The 22015-nt window shown below is 42.7% G+C and overlaps 1 protein-coding gene across 2 annotated transcripts in view; it reads right to left on the bottom strand.

Moving 5' to 3' along the window:
* The window catches only part of LOC112109825 (GPI-anchor transamidase), a 115663-nt gene extending 97536 nt beyond the window's left edge, over nt 1-18127 (bottom strand). For both annotated transcript variants that reach the window (XM_026655429.2, XM_026655430.2), the window contains exons 1-7: nt 18004-18127; nt 15416-15469; nt 11720-11811; nt 3875-4010; nt 2317-2428; nt 1727-1823; nt 1168-1285 (exon numbers count right to left, since the gene is read on the bottom strand). In XM_026655429.2, the coding sequence (XP_026511214.1) occupies nt 1168-1285; nt 1727-1823; nt 2317-2428; nt 3875-4010; nt 11720-11811; nt 15416-15469; nt 18004-18096 (702 nt within the window). In that variant the 5' untranslated portion in view covers nt 18097-18127. The remainder of the gene's footprint in view (nt 1-1167; nt 1286-1726; nt 1824-2316; nt 2429-3874; nt 4011-11719; nt 11812-15415; nt 15470-18003) is intronic.
* Nucleotides 18128-22015: the final 3888 nt, after the last annotated feature.

Below are 22015 nucleotides of genomic sequence, written 5' to 3'. Positions count from 1 at the left end.
ATGTGAAAAGTACATCAAACATTATATGAGTGATGCTTTAGAGCAGAGGTGGACAAACTACGGCTCACAGGCCACATCTGGTCCGCAGGACCCTCCTGCCCGGCCCCTGAGCTCCTGGCCCCGGGGGCTAGCCCCCAAGCCCCTCCCCTGCTGTTCCCCCTCCCCCACGGCCTCAGCTCACTGCGCCGCTGGTGCAATGCTCTGGGCGGTGGGGCTGCAGAGCCGCAGCCTGACCCGGTGCTCTGCGCTGTGCGGTGGCATGGCTAGCTCCAGCCGGGTGGCTGGGCTGCCTGTCCTGGTGCTCTGAGCGGTGCAGCTGTAGCGCCGCCAGCCACCAGTGCTCCAGGCAGCACGGTAAGGGGGCAGGAAATAGGGGAGGTTGGATAGAGGGCAGGGGAGTTGAGGATGGTGGTCAGGGGGTGGGGTTGTGGATAGGGGTCAGGGCAGTCAGAGGGCGGGAACAGGGTGGTTGAATGGGGGCAGGGGTCCCGGAGGGGCAGTCAGGAATGAGAGGAGGGGTTGGATGGGGGGGCAGTCAGGGGTGGGGGTTCTGGGGGCGGTCAGGGGACAGGGAGTGGGGGTGGTGGATGGGGCAGGAGTCCCAGGGGAGGGGCCGTCAGGGGGCGAGAAGTGGGGGTGGTCGAATAGGAGGCGGGGGCCAAGCCACGCCTGGCTGCTTGATGAGGCACAGCCTCCCCTAACCGGCCCTCCATACAATTTCGGAAACCCGATGTGACCCTCAGGCCAAAAAGTTTGCCCGCCCTGCTTTAGAGGCTAAACACCCTTTATGTTGTTAAGCAGTTAAGAGGGAGATTTTCAGAAGTACCAAAAAAATGTAGCAGCACAAGTGCCACTGAAAGTTAATGGGACTTGTGATCCAAATCCTTTGGGCACTTTTGAAAATACCCCCTTTGCCCTACCTCCAACTACCCTACCCATAGGAACCCTAAGCATATGGTGGGGAGCTGGACCTATAGAAATCCTAACCCTTAGGGCAGGGAGCCCTGCCCATAGGAATCCTAACCCTAGCTCCAAGTACCCTACCCATAGAAACCCTGACTCAAAGGTGGAGAGCTCTATCCATAGGAATCCTAACCCTACCTCCAAATACCCTCCCCATAGGAACCCTAACCTTAACTCCAAGTACCCAACCAAACTCATACTTACTGAAAGTGAATCTTCTCCTACTTGGCTACTAGCCAAGGCCATTATATTTGGAGAATAAAATCGTTCATACATGGATGCTCCTTGACAGGTATCAATAATAAACAGCAATTCGTTGTATCTGAAAGAAATAAAACAGCTTTCACATTCTATAGACTATGTCTTCATTCATTCATTTCACTGCATAGTTACCAAGATATTTAATAGAGCTCCAACTGGCTGAATATTTCAGACACCTTGTAATTAATAAGAAGCACATACAGCTGTTGAGCCAAGGTAACTCATTTGAATGGCTGAAGATTATAACAGATTTCCTTCTCCTCTGGAAAGGAGAGCTTCACGCAACCTCAAGGACAACAGCTATTTAATATCACTGCTGCGGTAACGGTAATTTTTTCCATTTTTAAACCACATTCAGAATAAAAATAATTAAGTTCGCCACCCTTCACTAGAAGAGTGTGCTGTTTTGACAAGAATTAAATGAAGGAATGAAAGGCTACAATCCAAGTTTTACACTTGTTGGCAACATACTGTATTTAATAGCTAAGTAATAATTTTTTACCTTCTTTTCTGCCACATTTGTTCAAAGGCATCAGCAAGTTCTACATTAGTGATTTCTTCAGAATCCTGAAACTTCAAGAAACCATTTCCACCATGACCTTGTAGAAAAATTCACAAGGTAAATAAGCGTGTACGTTAAAGATAGAAGTACAATATATACAAAATATGGTTGCCAAAAAACCAACAGAAACAGCTTAAATGCAATCTCTCCCCCTCTTTGGTGTGGGACAACAAGACACGATACCAGGGTAATGAGGACAGTACAGACGCTCCCCAACTTATGAAAGCGTTCCGGAACGCCTTGCGTAAGTGTATACGTGTATGGTTTAACCTGGAATACATCTATTCATTCATAAATTAATAGACACTGCTTTAAAGATGCTTCAGATTTTTAAGTGGTGTAGCAATCTTAGTTATCAGAATTTTTTGCATGGATTGTTTTTAATGCTAATAATAATGGATGTTTTGCTCAAACTAAAGTGAATCCATGATTACTGTGTATTTGTTTTACTAATTTTTAGTGTTATTTGGCATCCTCATGAGATTTCACTCTGCTACTGTGCAACAAAACCAATAAATTCCTGCAATTACCTGTCATATATATTAGAATATTGCTTCTGTCGTCAGAAAGTAGGCGCTTGGATCGAGGTGTGCTTGGTGGGATTCTTCCTGTTAATACACGCAAGAAATTCTCCACAGTAACCTACAAACATGGAAATGAAGTAATTTCTAACTATCATAAGGGATATCTATTGACCACTACTAGATGGGGTTCCACAAAATAATGACACAAACTATGCACTATATATAAATAGGTCCACCAATAGATGGTATAAATTGCATTACCAGATTTCTTCTATTCAAGGTTTTACTGTGCTACTGCTCAACAATCACAGTTTTTTATCGCTCCATTAAAATCAACCTGTTGCTTTACTATATTTGAAAACTATTTCATCAAACACACGTCTATGACCATTATAGTCTTTTAATACGTCTTCATTGATTTGAACACCTGTCACACTGTAGTGTATATCTTTACTCCGTTAATGCTACTTATGCATTCACAAAATGCTGCAACATTAGTATGTGTTACCATGGAAAAATGTTAATAAATACTCTAAGGCTTAAATTCTCTGTGCAACTCAGGCAAGGAAAAGATTCCTGTGGCACGAACATCTAAAAGATCAGATGTAGTCCATCTGGACAGCAACCATAAAAGATTTGATTAAACATTAGAACTACTTGTTCTGAATGCAGATTTACAACACTCAAAACTGTTACCAACAAAATTCAGACTCATGACAGCTAGGGTTTTTTTTGTTACTATAATCTTTCAACATGCACTTTATGTCCTCAGGACATTAAAAATCAGAGAGCATGACATTTTCTGTATACTCTAATACAGTACAGGGTTTAATTTGTTCCTGTAAAATATACGTATTTGCTTTATAAATCATTTTACTATGTGGTACTAATTAAAATTCTGTAATTGAAGTCTAATTAAAGTCAGTCCAGTAAAGACTTAGAAAAAGAATTTGCAGCAAGAAGTGTTTTCTGAAAACAAGAACGTGGTAAAGTGCTGCAGATATTTCCTTTTACTAGCTGTTATAAAGTGGTTAGAAATGGGTTACTTACAGAAAAGACATGTTTTATTTGGAAAAAATAAAAACAAATATTTAAGAAAAGATGTTGAACCTGCAATGTGCAAACACACACCTGCTTAACGTCAAAGCTTATGAAAGTGTTAGCAGTTTAACCAATCATACAATCTATACTACTTCAACAAAATGGAAAACCCAGTAACATTTTTATATTGTTAATATAGTCGGAGATCCTCACAATCTCCTAACCACAACTCATAATAACAGCAGCAGCAACAACAGTCATGGGAATGAATGTTTTCTTTACAATAGCCAATAACAATGTATAATAATAAATTCTAATTAGTTAGAAAGACGTATAAAGTTGTAACAAGTTCTGAAATTCACTAAGAATGTTCTTTTTATTATAGATATCAATTGAAAATAAGGGCCTGATCCATAATCCAGTGAAGAGTACGGAAAGGCTACCACTGACTTCAATGGACTTTGGATCAGGCTTTAAAACGACACTACAGGAAAATCTGGTTAGATAAACAAAGCATTGTTACCTCATAGCTTCTATAGTCCACTTCCACATCATCTCCGTAAACATTTAACTCCATGTTTTTGTGACTAAACACAGTTGCTGGCTTGGGATTCCTGGGATTACATGCCATATCATCTGCCAGCATCAGGACAATGTGACTGGGAAAAACAAAATAACACAATTTCATATATTCTATTTTAATACAATAAACAAAAGGAAAGTTGCAAATAATGGAGCCAACAAACATGACCCATTATGAGAGCCCTGCAAATCTGCAGATATCCGCTTTATATCCGCGGACTATGCTTGCTGATCGCAGATCGGCTGAAGATACAAATTTTGTATCCACGCAGGGCTCTACTCATTATTAAAACAAGAGTCTGTAGCATTTAGAAAATTTCCTGGAGTATAAGTAAGAGTTACTTTGGTAATACCTTATTTCCCCAGGGAAGTGTCACCATCACAACACTACCACATAAAGCTTTTTGTTTGTTACAGTAACGGTATTATTTCTTTAGCACTAACAACATGCTCAACGTTGTACAGTACTTCACAAAAATGGATGGCTGCTGCCTCAAAGAGCTTAAAAACTCAAAGTCAAACAGAAGGTGGGTCACACTGGAAAAAAGATGAAGATGGCTCACTGGTGTTTTTTCCATCCCCATTCCATCCCCCATTCACGCAGGCCTTGAAGAAGTGGGTTTTAAACAGCACTGGTATAAAGAGAGTGTGGGCCTTGCACATGACAGATTTAGTTAAAAATCAGTGCACAAAACTGCAAGTACACAAGGCCTCAGCCTCAAGAGCAAGGGAATTCTGAGTTGAGGCTGTTATGAACCCATTAGCTCCACCACGTTGTGCAATGTTCTTGAAGACAGCATGATGCTCCATCACCAAGACAGACAAAAATGAATAATTACATACTGTAGCAGGGTGGACACCCGCTCCTGCCCTGAGGGGTTTAAAACAGCCCTGGAGGAGGGCTGTGGGAGGAGAAAAGCTGGGCTGATTGGGGAAAACAGCCTCAGCTGTGGCCACGCCCCAAACAGACCCAGCTGGCCCTATAAAGGTCAGGGCAGCCAGGAGTTCAGAGGCTCTCTCTGGTCTGAGAGGGAGCAGGGCCTGGCTGCCTAGCAGAAAGGGTACTAGGAGTGAAGCAAGGCTGGGGAAAGCCAGAGGAGCAGGGGAGCTCCTGGCTGGCAACTCCCCAGGCTGCAAGCCCTGGTTTAAGGCCTAAAAAGGTACTGGATGGTAGAGGAAGGCAGCAGGTCCAAACCCCCCTTGCCAGTGATGAGTGGCATACACTGCAGTCTGCCCCAGGGAACAGGGGCTAGTTGGTGACTGGCAGTAGCCTTACACTGAGGCAAGGTGGGTATAGGGGGTGGGGGTTCCCCTGGGTGGGGAGACCCCAAGACTGGGGGACGTACTGCCAGGGGGCAGCACCCCAGAGAAATTAAACCAATTGCAAATATACAAGCACATCAAGTTACCATGCACATTTAATGCACTGTGTGTGATTTTAAAATACATGTGAAACACGTACACACACAAAAACAATGTGCCACTACATATTAATGGTAGTGGAATTGCTACCACTGTCATCCGTTAGTATCCATGTTGGCATCTGTGCACTCACTGTGGTAATTTTAGAGTGTTATTTGGGAATTTAATTGGTAAACAGAAAATGTGTCTGACTTAACCAATTAGATTATTGCCATCACAATAACTTTTTCATAGTGCAGCCACTAAACTGATTAGACAGGGGTAGGCAACCTATGGCACGCGAGCTGATTTTCAGTGGCACTCACAGTACCTGGGTTCTGGCCCCTGGTCTGGGGGGCTCTGCATTTCAATTTAATTTTAAATGAAGTTTTTTAAACATTTTAAAAACCTTATTTACTTTACATACAACAATAGTTTAGTTATATATTATACACTTATAGAAAGATACCTTCTGAAAACGTTAAAATGTATTACTGGCACGCGAAACCTTAAATTAGAATGAATAAATGAAGACTCAGCACACCACTTCTGAAAGGTTGCCGATCCCTGGATTAGAACAATCATTAGAAACAATCTTTTAGGCAATCTTAGTTTTATTCTGGATGGATCACTTGGATGATTAACTGTTCTGTTCATTCCCTCTGGGGCACCTGGCACTGGCCACTGTCAGAAGATAGGATACTGGGCTAGATGGATCTTTGGTCTGACCCAGTACAGCCGCTCTTATGTTTTGTAACAATTTTCTTTCTACAAATAGGAGTGCTGTGCTACATGTCAAGAAACAGGAGTATCTAAAGATCTAGGAAGTCAAACAGGATTTTCTTAACATCTTCTATTGTTGGATGACAAATCTGGCTATTTAAACCCCTAGACTGAAATTATTCACAGCTGGGTTTCAGATGGCAATAATCATTTTTTAAAAACCAAGGGAGGATCCTAATAAATTTGATTTTAAGATACAGCATTGCTGTTCGTCACTCTCGATTTCTAAAAATAATTCTTAAAACCCTGCGTTTTGATACATTTTGAATACAATTTCTGTGGCACCTGCTATAGAACATGGAGTAGGTGACATAAAACAGAGAGGAAGCTCCTAAGTGACAGACTCATTGCAACCAGAGTGAGAACATTGGCCAGGAACTTCCCCAGAGGCAGGGAGGAGAATCAAACACTATTCCAGTAAAAGGGTGCAATAGCTGCAGAAGCACAGCAGTGTATCTCCTGTGGCATGCTACAGGTTGAGAGAGTGGACCGTAAAACCACTACTTAGTTCCCCACACAAATCCCAATTGCTTAAGCTATACATTGGCAGGAATGAAATTCGCTCATGTTGAACATTTGTGAAAGAGAGAGTGTACTAATAACACTTACATAGATGAAAAGCTATATGAGAGCTATCTGAAAGGAAATCACATTATCCCCATTTTAGAGATGGGGAAACTGAAGGCCAAGGAAGCAAAGTAACTTGTGTCAGGTCACCCAGCAGAGCTCAAAAACAGAGCCCAGGTCTCCTGACTCCCAGCTCAGTGCCCTATCAACTGGAAAGCTCTTGGGGGGAGGGGGCAGTCCTCAGTGTCTAGTTCCAAGTACTCAAGACCCAACTGTTAAGCCCTATGAGGCTATTAATACACTCACTGTTATTAACATCTAAGGATTGTTCTGAGCAGCAGCAGATTACTTTTTTTTTTCTCTCTCTCTTCATGCACAATCCCTTGGCCACAGCAATTTCTCCTCAGAATCTGAAGAATAATGAAAAATGAGGACAAGTCTTCCAGGAGGTAGTATTACTCCATAAAGAAGCTTTCCTCCTATTAGCACTAATATTGCCCTGGTGAACATTTCCCCTTATTATTATTAGACTTGATTAAATAGTAATACAACTCAACTCAGGATAAAACAAAGCTATTCTACCCAAATAAAACAGTCTGGGGCTTAACATGTCATCCTACAGCAAAGTCTACACAAGTGGGACAGCAGGCCTAGGAAACTTCCTATGGGCATAGAGAAAGGAGAGATCTGAGGGGCTGCTGATGCGGCAGCTTCCAAACCCTACAGTGTTCATGGGAAAGACAAGCTCCAGTCCCGCAAAGAGACTGAACCTCCATGCTCATCTCGGGAGCCATCCTTTCACCTGACTGAACAGCTTCCCAACAACCCACGTTACCATCAACCATTCCCACCTGTACCTCTGTTGGGAAGGGAAAACATGCAGTAGGAGTTAATGCTAAAAGGAGCATTGTTTCCATTGTTTTTACTTATGGTGTTTTCTCCTGCTTCTAAGAAGAGCATTCTGCATAAAGCTGATTGGTTCCACTTTGCCCCTTGTTGCCTTTGGGGCTTTTTCATCCCATTTCACTTCAGTTTCTTCCCCTCTACTTCTCAGAGGGGCTTAACAAATCAGAACTCCTTTGCCGTGTTATATGTATTACAGTAGTGTCTGGGATCCTCAACCATGGTCTCCATTGTAGTAAGCATTGGGCAAACAAGAACTACAGAGAACCTGACCTAGACAGCTGACATTTTAGGTTTATGAGAAGACAACTGGGTGAAACAACAGGAAGGCGAGAGGACAAGGCAACAGTAAAACAAGAATTATTCTCCCATCACAAAGCTTTTGCAAAGTGAGACAATAAAAAGGGAAGAGATCTGCTGCTTTCCACAGACCGGAGTTTTAATGGAGGCTGTGGGTGCAATGACATTGTAGAAAAGCACAATGCAGGATTGCAAATTCACTCACGGTCTGTACCAATAATAATGTCTGAAATTCACTTAGGGCCTCAGATGTTCCACAAGAAGAACACACATCCGCACTCCCACATAAAATTAAGTATGGAATTCTCTGAATATTATTTGAAACTAAAAAAAGGAATAATTTTTTTAAACTAAACAGTCCACTGGTCTGTTGCAGCCTGAAGGGAAAACAGAAACCTACATTAAAAAACGAACAAAAAACAAAAAAATTAAACAAGAGAAGTAAGGAACACAAGGAGAGAGAAATCCATGCCTCCAAGGTCAGTTCAGTCAGCAGCTTAAACACCCCTCAGCACTCACTCAAAAAGGAGAATACCTTATCCACCATTCTGTTGGGAACCAAATATATAAACATTGCAAGCTTAGAGCACTGACTCCGAGCAGGGCCGGCTCTAGCGTTTTTGCCGCCCCAAGCAGAAAAAAAAAAAAAAGCTGTGATCTCAAGCGGCGCCAGCTCTACCGCCGCTTCATTCTACGGCAGCAATTCGGCAGCAGTCCTTCGCTCCGAGAGGGAGTGACAGCCCCACCGCCGAACCGCCGGACATGCCGCCCCCTCTTCATTGGCCGCCCCAGGCACCTGCTTGCTAGGCTGGTGCCTGGAGCCGGTCCTGACTCCAAGTGTCAGAACACTGTCAGGTTCTATGCAGCACTTAAACTAAAACAGGCACAGGTGAGACTGAATACCAGACATGCACATGGCAAGAAGTTAAGGGCACCTAGACAGCTCTATCCAGCATCAGACATACTCAAACAGACAGCCTGTATAAAAAAGTTTCTCAAAGAGTCAGGCTGTGGGCAGTCACACACCTGGGATTCTTTCTTCCTTTCCCAACTGTGACTTTCAACTGTGACTAAGAATGTTGGCTTCCTCTGATATACTGAAAATACTTGTTCACTCGAGCCAGGTTAGCTCTTGTCTATGGCTACACTAAGAGCACTTTACCAGTATAGGAATACCAGTGTACTATACACCAGTGTGTTCCTAGTGTCGACTCAGCTATATCAATGCAGTTAAAATACTCCAGGGAGCAAAACAAGCTATGCTGTTAAAAATGATGAGCTCTGTTGGTCTAGCTGCATCTATGCCAGAGTCTTCTGATGTTACAGCTATGTTGATTAAGGATCACACCTCTTCACACCCCTGACGTCAGCTGTGCTGGCAGATGTCTGTAGTGTAGTCTTGACCTTCATCTTGCCAAACAGAAACAGCAAAGCAATTAATCCCAAGCTCCCTTGCCATAGTTTTGACAAGCAGAAACTTATTTTCCTTTCAATGAGGTTGTGTGTCTAGTCATCAGTCCTGTACCCACAGAAGTCAATGAGCATTTTGTCACTGACTCAAGTGACAGCAGGATCCTACCCATAAGCTGGGGAAAATTACACATAGTGAATAGGCAGGGCATGAAAGATTGAGTCCTGGAAATAGTGCATAAAGAGCATGGATTTACCCCTAACTTACACACCAACCCATACTGTGCACACTTACGCAGGGACAGGACAGAGCTTGAGCAGACTTCTTATTAGGGACACTTGAGGCAAATGACAACATATCACCACTCGAGCAAGGTCCCAGTTCAATAGCACCTTCTTCCCAACACCACAAATAAAACTCCAAACTTAGGCTGTGTCTTTACTGACACAAAGCTGTTTTTAAAATGAGATTACTAACACGCAATAGTTATATCACTATAAAATCCTAAGCAAAGACAAGACACAAGCCATTTTTACCATGAGGTTGCCAGGCAAGGTCCGCGCTATACCCCACCACCTCAGCCCACCGTGAAAATACAGTGTTCTGTCTTCATTAAGTTTTTACAGCAGGACAGCTAATGCCTGTTAGTTATCTTGCCATTTCTAAAACAATTTTTTCTGTCAGTGCCCTGATTCTACCACATCCAGCACAGTTATTGCATGCATGTTATTTTATCCAGATTGTGTAGTTTAATAAGATAGGGTCAAATCTGGAGCTACAGCACCTTACACCAGTTGGGGATCTGGTCCTCACTGTCCTTTGGGAACAAAAGTTCTGGTAGGAGCCAATATAAAGTAAGAGCTTTTTAAAACAAAACAATCTAAGACCCTTGCATGTAAATCCAATCAAAACAGGAAAGACTGCTTTGCTCAGTCTTTCAATGCTCCCTATCTACCGCAAAGAAGTGTGTATTGTCAAGTCCCCAATAGATCTCATCAATGCTGTGGGCCTTGGCTAATTTGAGCTTATTAACACAAACACAGTTTGGACAGAAGACAACGCAAATAAAAACATAACACAACTTTTAAACAGAGAGAGCTGCTATTTGGAAAGTAGAGTGAAAAAAGAATGCTCACAAATGAAAGATTAAGCTTTCAGCATTTTAACAGTAGCCCACAGATCACAGAGCAATCAGCAGGTTAAAATTCAAAACAAAAACAAGGCCGAAAAGCATGAGAAGGCATTATTGAATACCCACTGAAGACATCCCTCCACACCTCACACATTAGCAATTCCCGTGATACCCTAGGCTGAGCTCTTAGAGAACACTACAGTTGTCGGTGTTATAAAGGGAATATAGATCTCAGCATTATAGTCTCACCATGGTATTACTTTAATGAGATAGGGAGATATTAACTTAATGTGATATTGGCTTTTTCATGATGAAACAACTGCTTCCTTTTCAGCATCTGCCATGGTAAAGATCCTCCTAGTTTTTTCATTCTGACATAACATAAAAATGAGACTGGAATTGCCAAAGGAGTTAGGTACCTAGTTCCTACTGACATCCAACGGTATTTGGGCACCTCACTCTTAGGATGGGTCTGCACAGTTTTTGTACAAAGGTAACTATTTAACAAAACAGTTATACCAGTACAAGCTTGGTGTGGATGCAGTTATACCAGAATAAAGATGCCTTATTATTTATTCCCCTTCCCATACGACACCTTCATACTGATATAATTGCATCCACACCATGCAGTTTGTGCCATTTTTCACTATCCTGGTGTAATTAAAGCAGCACAATTTGTGCATGCAGACAAGGCTCCTGGCTCCTTTGAAACTCCCAGTCAAAGTGTCTTTTTTTTAATATAGCTTGTGACATGCAGGAGCTTCTTTGTTAGACACCAGTTATTTAGAGGTCCTTATTCTAATTGTGCGCCCTTGATTTAGCTGAAGCACTGTACTCGTACTGTATTTAGTCTTGCTCATTAAATGAAGTGTTCTCTAATCAAAAGGCATATTAAGACATTAGTTATGTTAGACATGAAGTTGCAATACAGTAACAGGTACATGTTCAAGAGTTGCACTATCAATTCTGAATACATTTTACCAATTTTCTCACATTGTGCATTCACCAAACTAATTAGCGGTGCAATTTAGTGATTGGTGAGTGTCACATCATTTCATCTAAATATCCGTTTCTGTTTGGAAGCATCATGGTACATATTTTTTTCATTTTCCTTTCCAATAATATTGTTCCAATTTTCAGTAAATTAATGTAATGAAGTCTGTGCTCTCTACCTTTTACTTGCTTATGAAAGGAAGAGACCAGCATTTTAGTCCTGTTTCAGAAGATGAGACTGAACTTTTACTTTAATATCCAAGTTTAAACAATTGTGCTCTTCAAGATTCTCTTACCTATCAGGAATGCCTAGTCTCTTGACGCTTCTGTAAACTGAAAGCGTATTTGCCACATGACGGTAGTTAAACCAGAAGCGAGATGTACACACCTTTAAGAGTTAAAAAGAAATAAATGAATATTAGAAGATGTAAGAAATGCATTCTGAATTAGTATATGCATCAATGGATATCGATTGCTGAGATGCCAAAAAACTTGTCACCCAGCAATCAGTGCATAGCAACTGCAAGAAATCAATGCCATAAGTAATACACACCTTCTCTGCAGAGAAAGCTTTTTCATATTTTGAAAATAAATGTTAACGTATTGAGCCATGGAGAAAACTTTCATTTAAAACTGGATAAAGTACTAAAAAAAAAAGTACTGTAGGGAATAATCCAGCACTGACAAGTGGATTAGCTAGATTATTTAATGTTTTATCCATTTCAAATTTCTATGATTGCCCTGATGCGATAAAGTGTAAGCAAATGAATACAAGGTCCACATGTAGAGAGAAGGGAACTTTTGCTGGGGATGTCTGGTTTTTAGGGAGTCAACTATAACAACATTAGAGTTGGGCCCCACCCATAGAGTTTGACTACAAGCTCTCAAACAATGTAGGAATGTTCAGATTCCAGTACGGGGGCCCATTTCCAACCAACGTGTCCGTTTGTTTAAATAGAAGTAAGCAAGTAACTACAAGAAGAGTGTCAGAAATAATTTTCAGAAACTGATTAAGAAGCAATAATTGTATTATACATTACAGAGCCTTCAAACAGACAATGACTAAATATGAATACTCGAGGCCTAGATACTATGATAGATGGAAAGAATCTTTCAGATGTATGGAGCAATATTAAAACCTGTAAGTGAGCTTACTAAATCAAACATGTTTCCTGCAATCCTCTGTAACAGAGGCATGAGAACTAAAACAAAAATCATAAATCAGACTTAAAACTTTAAAAAAATCATTTCTGTCTGAAGATATTTCACTTACCATTTTTACAATTTACACCTAAATTTAACACAACTCAGATTAGAAAAAAAAAATCTATACTTCCTCTGTGCATCACATAGCATTTTCTGTACAGTCACTAGCGGTTTTCCCTTTATAGCCTAGTATCAGAGGGGTAGCCGTGTTAATCTGTATCCACAAAAACAACAAGGAGTCTGGTGGCACCTTAAAGACTAACAGATTTATTTGAGCATAAGCTTTCGTGGGTAAAAACCCACTTCTTCAGATGCATGGAGCCATGCCACCAGACTCCTCGTTGCCTTTATAGCCAGGTTTGTTTTGTTTTTTGTTGGCTCTTTTGATCAGGAGAGGAAAGATAAGACATTTTAAAATAGAAGAAAACAGGACTGTACAGCCACACAGAAGGAGCAGGGAGGATCTGGGGGCGGGTATAGTACCTACAATTCGTTTTTAAAAGTTGACTAGATGTAGACACCAGTTTAAAAGTTTTGCTTTGTATCCTTTTTACTCTGAACCTGGTTCATGAAAAATTAAACAACTTAATTTTCAGTGAGAATCATAAGACCCCTACCTCTTGCCTTCCTCAGCTTCCTCGGAGATTCCTGTCCTGCCTACCTGGTTTTTAAAGCAAGGCTTTTTAAAGGGGCCTAATAGAGTTAGGCAGACAACTTCCCTTGACTGCGAGTCAGGCTCCTAAGTCACTTAAAAGCTTTTAGTGTTATAACAGAGTTACTATGCTGGCTGGGTCTGTGTGCATTACACATCCAACAGCAGCCCCAAAAGGGTGTGGCTCCTCCCAGAGGAGAACCTCAGGACATAATACTGAGAGGAAGGGGAGGGGAAGGTGACCTTCCTGCCTGAGGAAAGGCACAGGGTTTTGGGTGTCAGCACCATCAACAGCAGAAGGAGAGCTGCTTCTGTAACCTGTTCCAGTAATAAAACACATGTTCTGTTATCTACCTAGCTCATGCCTGTGTCACCGTTTCAGGACTTCGCCTCCTTGTGCCAACCCACAAGAGAGGACCAGGTCATGCAACATTTTACCAAACGTACTTAAAGTTAAGCACATTTAGCTGCTTTGTTGAATTATGATCCCAGGCCCTTTCTGAACTATGAACTAAGGCTGTAGCTTCTAACCAGGCTCAAGAGTAGCTGCTATTTACCACAGCAATAAGTGTCCTTGGAAGGCTGACCAACACAAGAGACATTTGTTAGGTTAAAGCTACTAGAACAGCTCTCAGAAAGCCTTGGCTGGAATGATTTAGTTGGTGTTGGTCCTGCTTTGAGAAGGGGATTGGACTAGATGACCTCCTGAGGTCTCTTCCAACCCTAATATTCAAAATATTCTATGATCAGATAGAAAAAACTGCCCAGCCTCAATTGAATAAGATTCTGCAATAAGTACAGATTAACAAAATACACTAGCCAGGAGGCAAGATGTTTAGCTTAAAAAAATCTTTAAAAAGAAGTACTTGAGATAGGAGATGATCAATTAAAGGAGCAGCTTTTGAAGAGATGATTTTAAGTTGCTTTTCTACTTAGGCAAAATAGAGAGAGCGAGAGCAGACTGTTAAATAGGCTTTTGAATATCAAGCTCTTGAGTTTTGTTTATATAGCAATCAGTGACAAGCACAGTACAAAGACTTAGATAATAACAAAATAGTAATAATAGTCTCGACTTCTATGGCATTTTTCTTTTGTGAACCTCCAAATACTTTAATTCATTTATTTTATACCTCACAAGTGGCATTATCACCCCTATTTTATAAATGGAGAAAATGAGGCATAGATGGCATGAGGCCAGAGCCTAAATTTCTGGGCAATTTGGGAGAGCAAGGAATACAGTCTGGCCACAAGTAACTTCCTCAGGGTCACACAGGAAATCAGCGGCAAAGACCGAGATAGAAAGCAGGTCTCTTTTTACCTTCAGCACCAAGAACTTTCTACTTCCCTTATTATTACCAGTTTGTATCTGTGTATTGCTCTGACCAAATAAAATTGTATTTTAACTCTCTGCTTGCTTTTAACATTGAAATAGAAACAGGTATTTAATGTTAATAATTTTAAATTTGTGCATTAGGGAATAAGAGAATGATTACTATTATTTCAATTAATTATCTATTTGTCTTTTCTTGAATTCTTTCATTTTGCTAAATTTTAAAACTTAGAAAAAACACTGTGTCATGTCTGACTGCTCACATAATATTTTAGAACAGATCATTAGTCATTATGCTCAGAAAGCCTGATTAAAAACTGATGGAGTAATACGATCTGAAGTTACCCAGATAAAAAACTAAGACTAGTAGTTCTTATCCTAAGTATTATTTTAGGAGATTAGAATAAAAAAAAGAAGAAGAAAGTTTGTTGTCAGAAGTTAGCAAGTTTCATAACAAACAAAAAAATTAGGAAGATGTTGTACCTTTCTAACCAAGCAAATTTTTAAAAAACAACATGACTGTAATAATATACAGCATAATCATTTGTTTTCATTCTAATTGGAACTTTAATTTTATAAATACTTCAAATGTGCATTAATGTTCTGGATGCTTGTAATTAAGTTATGCAGAAGAGATAATGGTAATGTAGTATAGCAAACTGGCAGGGATAACTCAAAGTCATGCTACTTACTTCCAGGTCTTGATCTTGCAACTTGCTGCATATGGGCAGACTGCCATGGCACCAGCATGCAACAACTGCAGGATCACTGTTTTATTTAAGAAGATCGAATAAAAATGCTTACCAAAACTGCCCAGTTATTTGTATGCCCACTCCTAAAAAACTGTTCTGCTTGGTCCTGGAAGAGACAAAAAATATTGGAACACTTGTGTGGAAAAAAACCTACAATACAGCACTTTTTCTTTTTTCTTTTTTTTTTTTGGTTGGTTCTACAAAATATAAAATGTTAATGTCATATGGAATTAAAACCTTAAACCAGCTAAATAGAAAACATGACTTCTTCTGGTTTATAATACCCCTCCTGATGCCTGAGAAAAGGATGCATTCTATATTCTGTTTGGGCTATTCTGTCTTTTCTTTTTAAAAATCAGACAAGTAATCTGGTTCTCTCAAACTCCGTGTGAAAGCTTGGTATCACATCAGGAAACACTTGGCTGGCAATGAAAACAAAACCAGTGAACTTCAGAGTGGTGGTGGTGATGGAAAGAGAGAGACAGCAAACTAGGATAGGGAGAAATGGAATGAAAAAGAAACATTGCACTCTGCCTAAGAGGGCAATATCTGGGAAAGATTAAAATCCCAGAATCTTTCCATTTACAAGCCTCTAATCAGGTGTTAAACAATGACTCCACAAATCATCTGAATCCAGGCTAAAAAAAAAAAATATGGAAGGTGGTTTAAGCATTCAAAATCGATCCTGTGCTAAAGTGAATGGAAGAATAGAGTGGTAGCTCTATTAATTTAATTTCTAAAATACCCCCACATATTGTTCTGGTTTAGAACACTCCCTAGGAACAAATGAAATGCTTCCTTAAAGCATTTCAGCCCTCAATCCTTCCTTAAAGTGAAGAGCCTTGGATAAGTTTTTCCTTTCACTGTCCCCACTCCCTTAAAGAATACCAGATAGGAAAATAAAAGACCCCACACATTTAAATCAGCTTTAAAGTAAAGATCAGATTATGTTGGACCTTCTAACGTAGAAGCACAAGTACAATGATTAATAAACAATGAAAATAGCTTTATGCAGTGTTGTTGCAGCTGTGTTGGTCCCAAAATATTAGTGTGACAAGGTGGGTGAACGAAATTCTGTAGCTGAATGAGACAAACTTTTGAGCTACACGGAGCTCTTCTTTGAAGCTCTGAATGGTAACTTAATTAGGTTCTAAAATTTGTGTATTTAAAATTCTTGATCTTATTTCCATTAACTATTTTGTCACATTTTATTAATCTTGTTAACTGTGCATTATAGAAATCATTTGACAGTGAAGTTTTCTGCTTTATCAAAATGTTAATATGGGATTCATATTAGACTATAAACATCATATCTGGATTTACAGTGAGCAATATGTAAAAAGGTATAATTACTGAAACATGAAAAAGGCAAAATTGTAATGATTCCTGATCAAGGGAAAATATTTGATTAACTCCTTCAGTTTATAAAAACCTGAAGGTCTGAAAAATTCACATGCAATAAACACACAAATTGACCATAATATATCTGGATTGATCACAAAAGTGAACAATATTATTCCTGTTTGTTTAACCAAACAAGAACAGTTTACTGGAAACTGAGAACCCCAACTGGCAAATAACTCAAAAGGATAAAAAAAAAAATACTACCACCTCCCTATATTATATTCCCTATTCAAAGAGAACTGGTGCATGCGAACAAATCTGAAAATTAATTTTGATGCAGCTGAATTAGTTGTTTATAATTATTACACAGTTTAAACAAGACATGGTGCATATAAGAACAGCCATACTGGGTCAGACCAAAGGTCCATCTAGACCAGTATCCTTTCTTCAGACAATGGCCAATGCCAGGCTGCCCCAGAGGGAATGAGCAGAACAGGTAATCAAGTGATCCACTCCCTCTCACTCATTCCCAGCTTCTGGCAGAGGCTAGGACACCATCCCTGCCCATTCAGGCTAATAGCCATTGATGGACCTATCTGCCATGAATTTATCTAGTTCCTTTCCGAACCCTGTTATAGGGTTTGGCTTTCACCGCATCCTCTGGCAGAGTTCCACAAGCTGACTGCGTTGTGTGAAGAAATACTGCATTTTGTTTGTTTTAAACCTGCCTATTAATTTCATTTGGTGCCCCTAGTTCTTTAGAATCAGTTATCATTCCCATCTTTTATAAGCTTAAAGTGTACATTTACATAAATCTGTGTATTCATACTGTGAGAGTTGGTCAACCAGGAGGACTTCCAGGCTCAGGTATAGAAGAAAGCAAATACTGAGAAACAGGACAACCAGGGATTATCCTTCAGTGTTTGGGCTAGAAGGGGTTGAGGGCAACTCAAGGTATCTAGAGGTTTACAAGGAATTTTGGAGCAAGAAATAGGGAATCTCAAATAAATCAGAAGCTCCAGCCTCACAGAAAGCAGGAGGCAGATCTGATGGGGCTCGGCAGAACTTTACACACACGGAGGAGAGGAAGGGGTGGGCAGCGTTACGGCCTCTCCCCCAACGCTGCTGTGGGGGCTGCAGAGGCTTATCCCTCCCCAGCACAGCAGCCGCCCCCGTGCGTGGAGTCAATGCAGGGGCAGGGCCATCGACGCAGCCCAGGGGCCTGGCGCTCGAGTCACCCCAATGGGGCCGGGGGCGGTGCTGGGCAGCCCAACGCGCTCCCCCGAGCTCCCCTACCTGGATCCCATCAGTAGCTGCCGACCCGCAGCACGCCCAGAGCAGGGCGGCTGCTGCCGGGAGCCAGCGGGGAGCAGGCCGGGCACCGGCCATGGGCCCCGGCTTCACAACAGGAAGAGGAGGGGAGGACGCGTACCCAACCCCGCCGTAAAGCAGCTCCGGGCCGCCTGTGCGAGCCTCCCTGCTCCCATCGCCCCGCCTCCCCGCGGCTGCGCTCGCTGCTGCGGAGCCGCTCGCTGCCTCGCCCTGTGGCTGGGCGCGCTGAGGTACCCGCTGGCGTCCGCTCCTCCCGCCTGCTTGGCCGTCTACATAGGCTCTGACCCCCGGGTAGCAATGGCGGGAAAAACTTATCCAGGGTAAATACAGATAATAGCACTGGGGACCCCGTCTCAGATTAGGGCTCCTAGCCACTAGGTGACTAGTTGCTGGTGGAAGAATGAACGCTCATTTAGAGAAACAAGAATATAATGGAAAGCTCCTTTTAACATGCACTGTATGTGTGGTGTATTACACACACACACACTCTACAAAAAACATGATTGCAGAGTGAAGCACTCAAGAATTAGGAAATGCCATACTTATGGGGTGGGATTCACAAGGGGGATTTAGGCACTGCAATTATCAGTGTTGCTACACTTAATTTTTAGGTGCCCTGGCACTAGGGTGACCAGATGTCCTGATTTTATTGGGATAGTCCCGATTTTTGGGTCTTTTTCTTATATAGGCTCCTATTACCCCCCACCCCCGTCCCGATTTTTCACATTTGCTGTCTGGTCACCCTACCTGGCACCTAGTGCAATTTAGGCACCTAAGCTCCCTATTCAATGCATGGGGAGAGAGTTAGGTGCCTAAACATGGGATTCACAAAAGCCAGCAAACTGAGCAGAGAGCTGCCTAAATTAGCCAGTAAGAAATGCTGAAGAAAAGGGGGCTGCCTCACTTTCTCCCCTCAAATGGAGTTAGGTGCCTATATTCATTTGGGATCCCCAACCACTCTCTTCTGGAGTTAAACCAGGTCAGTCCTTTTTCAAGAAAAAGGGAGAAAGTGCCACACTAACAGCCTTCTGGTCAGCGCAGTCACCCCCAGTGTGAGAAACCTAGGTTCACTTCCCCCTTCTGCCAGAGGTGGACAAGAGATCTGAATTTAAGGTCTCCCATCTCCTAGATGAGTGCCATAACCACAAGGATAGGAGTTATTCTAGGGCCTGGCTCCCTCAATCTCTCCTCTTGAATTTGTTACACTCTCTTTAAATAATTAAGTAGTCAGTGAGCCAGTGAGAGAACTGGAATGACTCTATACCCAGGTAGGGCACAAAGGTGGGAGATCCAGATTTCAGTCAGCTGGCACCAACAATATTTAATGATTTAACACAGTGGAACAGCTTCAGAAGGACAGATTGAGACACATCCCCCAATCCCCCAAAACATAACCAATACTGCAGCATTTAGGGCCTGAGAGGTAGAAGACCCAAATTCAAACCCCTTCTGCACACACCTGCTGCCCATTTTGTGTAGCTTTAGATCACATCTGACAGATTGGGCCCAGCAGACAATATTAGGCAGGAAGTTTTAACTGCCCAATCTTAACACTAGGCCAAGGAGCCATAAATGCCCCCAACTCTAATCAAAGGTCACAGTGCCCTAACTGTCCTAAGCTAGGCTAGGGAGCCTTAGTGGCTCCCAGCACTAGGGCTGAGGAGCACTAACTGCCCCAGCCCTAACCCTGGGCCGGGGAGCCCTAGGGTATATCTAAACTGCAGCTGGGAGCAACCCTCTCATCCTGGGTAGACAGACTCACACTAGCAGTGTGGACTTTGCAGCTCAGGCTGCAGTTTGGACTCTCAAGCCTAAGGGGTTGAGCCCTGCTAGCATGAACCTGTCTTCCTGGGCTGGGAGACACATCCCCAGCTGCAGAGTAGACCTACCCTTACAGGCCCTAATCATAAACTAGGGAGCCCTACTGGACCAAGCCCTAAATCTAGGCTGGGGAGCTTAACTGCCCCCCATAACTGACCCAATCCTAAATGTGACTCCAACCCTAACTGCCCAAACTAACCGTACACCAGGGAGCCCTACTAACCCCAGTCCTAGTCTGTGGAGATCTAATAACGTCAAACCCTAAATCTATGTCAGGGTGGCCTGACTGCCCCAACTATAATAATAGTCTGGCGAGCCCTACTGATTCCAGCCCAATCCTAGGCTGCAGAGCCTTAGCTGCCCCTACCTTAACCCCGGGCTGAAGTGGACTAACTGCCCCTCCCCTAACCCAGGAAGCACTATCACCCCAAAACCTGCCCCTAGGCTAGGGAGGCCTAACTGCCCCAACACTAACCGTAAACTGGGGAGCACTCTGGCATAGGATTCAGGTGGGGGCTCAGAGAGCTCTACCTGTTCCATCTCTAACCCTGAGCAAATAAGGCCTAACTACCCCAACCCTACTCCTAGGCCAGGGAACCCCAGGTACTCTAACCCTAGGTTGGAGAGCTCTAACTACCCCAACCCTATAAAGGAGAGCCCTACCAACCTCAACCCTAATCCTAGGCTGGGGAGGGGTACCAGCCCCATCCCTAAAACTAGGTCAGGGAGGGAACCCTACCAACTCCAGCCCTAATCTTCTCCGAGTGAGGCCTAACCATAGGCCATGATAACCTAGAAGCCCTCCCCCACCAAAGGTTAGGTTGGGGCAAAGTACCCCAGCCCTGAGCCTAGGCTGGGCTGGGGTGTGTTAACTGGGAAATTTTCTGCAATAATGTTATGAGCTATCTGTATGATTCTCCTCCTATCACTTCGGCATCACTACCCATTGAGGGGGGGGTGGGGGGGAAATGATTTTCTTCCTAAAACATGGGAAATCAGGCTAGGTATTTGAGACATGGCTGCTAGGACTGCCTGGGCTGGAATCAACACCTTTGAAAGGAAGACTATAGGGACAATGGCTAGCTGCAGAGGCAGCCGAACGTGAGAACACAGCATGATTGTGTCCAGAGAACAAAAACAAAAGACAGGTTTCAGAGTAGCAGCCGTGTTAGTCTGTATCCGCAAAAAGAACAGGAGTACTTGTGGCACCTTACAGACTAACAAATTTATTAGAGCATAAGCTTTCGTGGGCTAGCTTCTTATCAAACTGTCTGTACTTGGTTATCTTGATTATCACTTCAAAAGTTTTTTTTCTCTTACTTAATTGGCCTCTCAGAGTTGGTAAGACAACTCCCACCTGTTTATGCTCTCTGTATGTGTGTATATATATCTCCTCAATATATGTTTCACTCTATATGCATCCGAAGAAGTGGGTTGTAGCCCACGAAAGCTTATGCTCTAATAAATTTGTTAGTCTCTAAGGGTATGTCTACACTACGAGGGTAGTTCGATTTTACTTAAATCGAATATGTGGAATCGATATTGCAAAGTCGAACGTGTGTGTCCACACTAAGGAGAGTAATTCGACTTTGTGAGTCCACACTAACGGGGCGAGCGTCGATATTGGAAGCGGTGCACTGTGGGCAGCTATCCCACAGTTCCCGCAGTCCCCGCTGCCCATTGGAATTCTGGGTCGAGCCGCCAATGCCTTCTGGGTAAAAAAATGTGTCGTCATCCGTCCGTCACTAACGCCCTCCCTCCCTCCATGAAAGCGCCGGCGGGAAATCAGTTCGCGCACTTTTCTGGTCAGTGACAGCGCGGACGCCACAGCACTGCGATCATGGATCACGCTGCGACCATCGCTGCAGTTGTGGCCGTTCTCAACACCTCGCAGCTTATCATACACCTTTCCCTGAGGCAGATGCAGAGAAATCAGGCGAAGAGGCTACGACACCGCCGTGATGGCCTGAAGTCGGAGAGTAGCACAGAGCTGTCAGAAACCACGAGCCCCAGCGCCCAGGACATCACGGTGGCAATGGGTCATGTGGATATTGTGGAACGGCGATTCTGGGCCCGGGAAACAAGCACGGACTGGTGGGACCGCATAGTGCTGCAGGTCTGGGATGAATCCCAGTGGCTGCGAAACTTTCGCATG

Source organism: Terrapene carolina, unplaced genomic scaffold (genome assembly GCF_002925995.2).
Source record: "Terrapene carolina triunguis isolate 2854851 unplaced genomic scaffold, T_m_triunguis-2.0 Scaffold210, whole genome shotgun sequence".
NCBI lineage: Eukaryota > Metazoa > Chordata > Testudines > Emydidae > Terrapene > Terrapene triunguis.
This window is presented reverse-complemented; position numbering and strand designations above follow the sequence as displayed.